Consider the following 3,904-nt stretch of genomic DNA (forward strand, 5'->3'; position numbering starts at 1 on the left):
CGGCTGCACGGGAAGTGGGAATTAAACCAACCTACCAAGAATAAAGTGGGCACTTTTGACTCAGACCAACTGGTCTGGTTTATCGTGTGGCCACGTGAAAAGGAAAACTGACACAAATTAGCAAAAAGGTCAGAAACAAGCAGCCCAGAGCAGGGACTAGTAATGCTGCCAAAGGAAATGAACTTCAAACTACAGCCCAAAAATTAAAAATGCAAACGTGGAAGGAGGTAACGTCATGTTCTTTAAGTGTTAAGGACAAAGCTAAAGTCGTTCGTGTCATTTATTTTATCCCAGTGTATGTCAGGACAGGATAAAACACCTGAAAGATTCCCAAACTAACGAGGAATGTGTTGGAAATCATTCTCAGGAGGCAGCAGGTGTATCATACTCCATCTTCACCAGAGCACTATTAATAACTGGAATATTTTTAAGCACAGGTTTCCTAAAACTCCTGCTAATTCTCTCTACCTTTTTCCCTAATATCCTTCACGCCTGTTCCCACTGATGTAGCTCTTCATGGACAACGCTTTCTGTAAATCATGCTGGTTTCATGGTTAGCCCTGGCCCTTTCTGCAAAATCCCCACCATCGCAATCCTTCAACAGCTCACTGCATTTGCTTCTCTCTGTATCTAAGTTATATGTTGCCCAGCAGGGAATCGCTGATAATACTATGACATTTGGGACTAGGACTATCAGCAACAGCTCAGCGTTAACGCTGCCAGCACCGTTTGCCAAAATGGTGACTGTTGAACGAAAGCTAAAAGGCATGGGAGGAGCGACCCGCCAAACGCGTCTTGAATGGTTTCGCACAACCGTGGTCTCTTCTGCCTAAGACAGAGAAACTCGTGCACCGAGTCAGTCTGGTGCACTAGCACACTGAGGGCGCAAAAGGAGACATTGAAACTGGTTCCACACCTAATGCAGAGTTTGGGGCACATTTCCTGGCTCTTCTGCTGCTTTTTAGGCTTGTCAGCCACACTGTAGGAAAACAGAAATCATGGGAAATAAAAAAGACTAAGTAAAAATGGCATCAAAGCAAATGTAAACAAAAATACTTTTTCAAACCTCTCTGGAACACCAGAGCAGGTACAGCACTCAACAGTATTTTGCCCAAAAACTAGGGGCTTGAACCTGCAAACCCTTACCGTGACTTGTGGCTTTATCTCTACATTGTCTCCACTGAACAAGCAACCACAACCTACCCATGCCAATGTGCACGAGCAAGTAATTCTGCTGGGTTCAGTGGAACACAATCTCAGGCAGGGTATGTCCATGATCAGGGCCATTTTCTTTTTTTCCCAAATTATGTTAAACGAGAACCTGCAACCTCCCCCATCCCAGTATTTTTCCCCTTTAAAAAAAAAAAAAATCTGAGATAATAACATGTTATTCTGTGTCTAGTTGAAAAAAGGCTTCCTTATATACTAAAATAAAGGAGTTTTTACTTATACGGTTATAATGTTCAGACAGTATGGATGGAATCCTTCTCACTTAAGTATCATCAGCAGTCTAAATCTTAACTTTTTGGTCCCATATGTAGGGAATGGAGAGAAACTGCTACTTCTGGAGCTTGATTCATCCCAACCATCTCAGACATCCATTTTGAACATCTAAATGCAGGTGAGATGAATCCCATGCTAAGCCCCAGAAGCACGTGCAGGTAACACTGGGGCAGCCTTACTGCCTTCCCGCTAGAGACTTCAAAGGACTCCTAAAGGTTTCCCAATGCCTTGGGAGGGAAGCAAGTGTCAAACACATGGGAAGAACTAGTGATTTAGAGGCATAGTGGCAGTATTAAGCATGGATTTCCCATACTCAGATCAGGTTATTCCCTTTGACTATTCCAAATATATAGCCATGTCAACATTACACTGAATTCCACACCCAAAAACTCATCTGTAAGCAAAAGCAGCCTTAGCTTTGCACATCTCTGAGTAAAATAACTGAATGGCCCCATGCACTTATCTACAGGTTCATCTAAACCTCAACTGAGTCTGCATTTACTCTCCTAGCCCTACAGGTACGCTAGGCTTGCGATGCACCTCCCTCTCCAGCCATGCTGGACTCCCGTACTTCAGCTATGCCTAAAATGCTGGGGCCTTGAATCTATAAGCATGGGGAAAACAGCATTTCTCAAGGGGAGATCTCACTGGCTTTGGGGTTTTGGTCTTCGTGACAGCCTGCTGGACTGTATTTAGGGAGGTGGGAGCAGTATCTGGCTGGTGAGCCAGGAGCAGAGCTTAAGAAGAGCAAGGGTATGAATGACGTTTTAAGTAGAGTGTGACAGTCTGAAAGGATTTTTCTACTGGCTTAAAAAAAAAAACCCAAACAAAACCCAAAACTTTTTTAACAGATGAAAGCTTAGGCCAGAAACAAAACCAAGTGTTCTTGTAAAGTCTACTGAAATTTAGCTTAAAAATAAAAGTATGAACACTTTTATTTTATTTCAGTCAAGAAATGAGAATAAAGCAATTTACCAAGATTGTTGTCCGTTAGCACTTCTTTGACCCTTTTTGTAATGCCATACGTATCCAGCTCAGGCGACATGGCAACCAGTTCTTGAATGCTGAGTGCCGAGTGGCCCGACAGTGGCAAAGGTGTTGTAGATTGGGATTCAGAAGCCGGCGGCTCACTAGATTCTTGGGATTTGCCATCCTTACTTGTCTCTATAGCGGGACAGGGTTGCTGTACCAATTCAGTCAGGCTTTTCACTGATTCACTGGAACTCATAGGAGATTCAGGAGCAGGACTACAACTGGCAGAAGTCTTTGGAGTGCTTTCTGTAATTAAAAAAAGAAAAAAATCCCCACTTTAGCATAACTGTAATGTTTTGATTGCAGGATATTTAACTTTCCTTCTCATTTATATTCTACCTACTTAAAGAAATGCCTAAGTATGCAAAATGCTACTTGTTATGACTTGGTTACTGAAAAGTCTCTTTTTAAAAACAGAATTGTATCTTGAGCCATCTCTGCTTTCTTATAAAAACAAGATGTACAGATACAAATAAAAATCAGGAAAAAATAAAGTGCAGTAGTCTGTAAGGTTGCAAGAAACTTCCTTGGTAAGGAAATCTCATAGTTTTGCTTTCCACACATTTTTGTATAAGGATGCTCTTAAATCTACCGTTATAGACTGGTTTAAGCCTTCTTCTGTGACTTGTAAGAAACTCACTCAGCCACTGTTTGGTAGTGTCAATGAGGGATTTTCTATAACTGATACAACTTTTTATCCTGAGTGTGTTATTGTTTTCATACTGTTTCTTATCACTGCATCACATTTTTGCGCTTCTTTTTGCCCAGAAATAACAAGATTAAAATACAGTTTGTAATTATGTTGTATTAATTAACGTGTTTGCGAACCCAATGTAAAGATAGCTAGTGGATCAGGAGACACCCAAATCTGTTATTGTGACACTTAGTTTAAAAGAAAGCTTTCTGAATTTGTTAATTTGCCATCAACAATAGGTTCTGTACAAAATGCTGTTTTCCCCTAAAAAATTCACATTTATGTCTAATGGAACGTACCAACTGAGCTTATGCAGAAAATCCAGACATCTAAGGGCACAGTCTAAACATTTTTAAAGCAAAAACATGTAGACAATGTAGTTTAGAAGAACAATTCCCTTGAAAAAATAAAGAGCAAATTTGATTTCTCCATTCACAGTTCTTTCCCATTTTCGGGGGACTGCCTCCTCCTCCTCCTTGCTGTCTCACATCTCATTACTTGACGCGGTTAATCGCATGTATCTCGATTCATACATAGCGGATTCGTCTCGAGGTCTCTGGAGGAAGCTTACAACACTCTCAATGGTACAAGCATGAGGCCAGTCTACATCAAAAACTTAGTCCCTCCAACAGAATTGTGTTTTCCTGAGCGCTGCAACACTCCAGGGAGAGCGGT

At 41.2% G+C, this 3,904-nt stretch overlaps 1 protein-coding gene across 1 annotated transcript in view; it reads right to left on the reverse strand.

Moving 5' to 3' along the window:
- The window catches only part of LOC104626957 (homeobox protein cut-like 1), a 23,874-nt gene that overhangs the window by 12,931 nt on the left and 7,039 nt on the right, over positions 1-3,904 (reverse strand). Inside the window, exon 2 of the mRNA XM_010295012.1 lies at positions 2,479-2,781. Within this exon, the coding sequence (XP_010293314.1) occupies positions 2,479-2,781 (303 nt within the window). The remainder of the gene's footprint in view (positions 1-2,478; positions 2,782-3,904) is intronic.

The sequence above is a fragment of the Phaethon lepturus genome, unplaced genomic scaffold (assembly GCF_000687285.1).
Source record: "Phaethon lepturus isolate BGI_N335 unplaced genomic scaffold, ASM68728v1 scaffold52770, whole genome shotgun sequence".
Lineage (NCBI taxonomy): Eukaryota > Metazoa > Chordata > Aves > Phaethontiformes > Phaethontidae > Phaethon > Phaethon lepturus.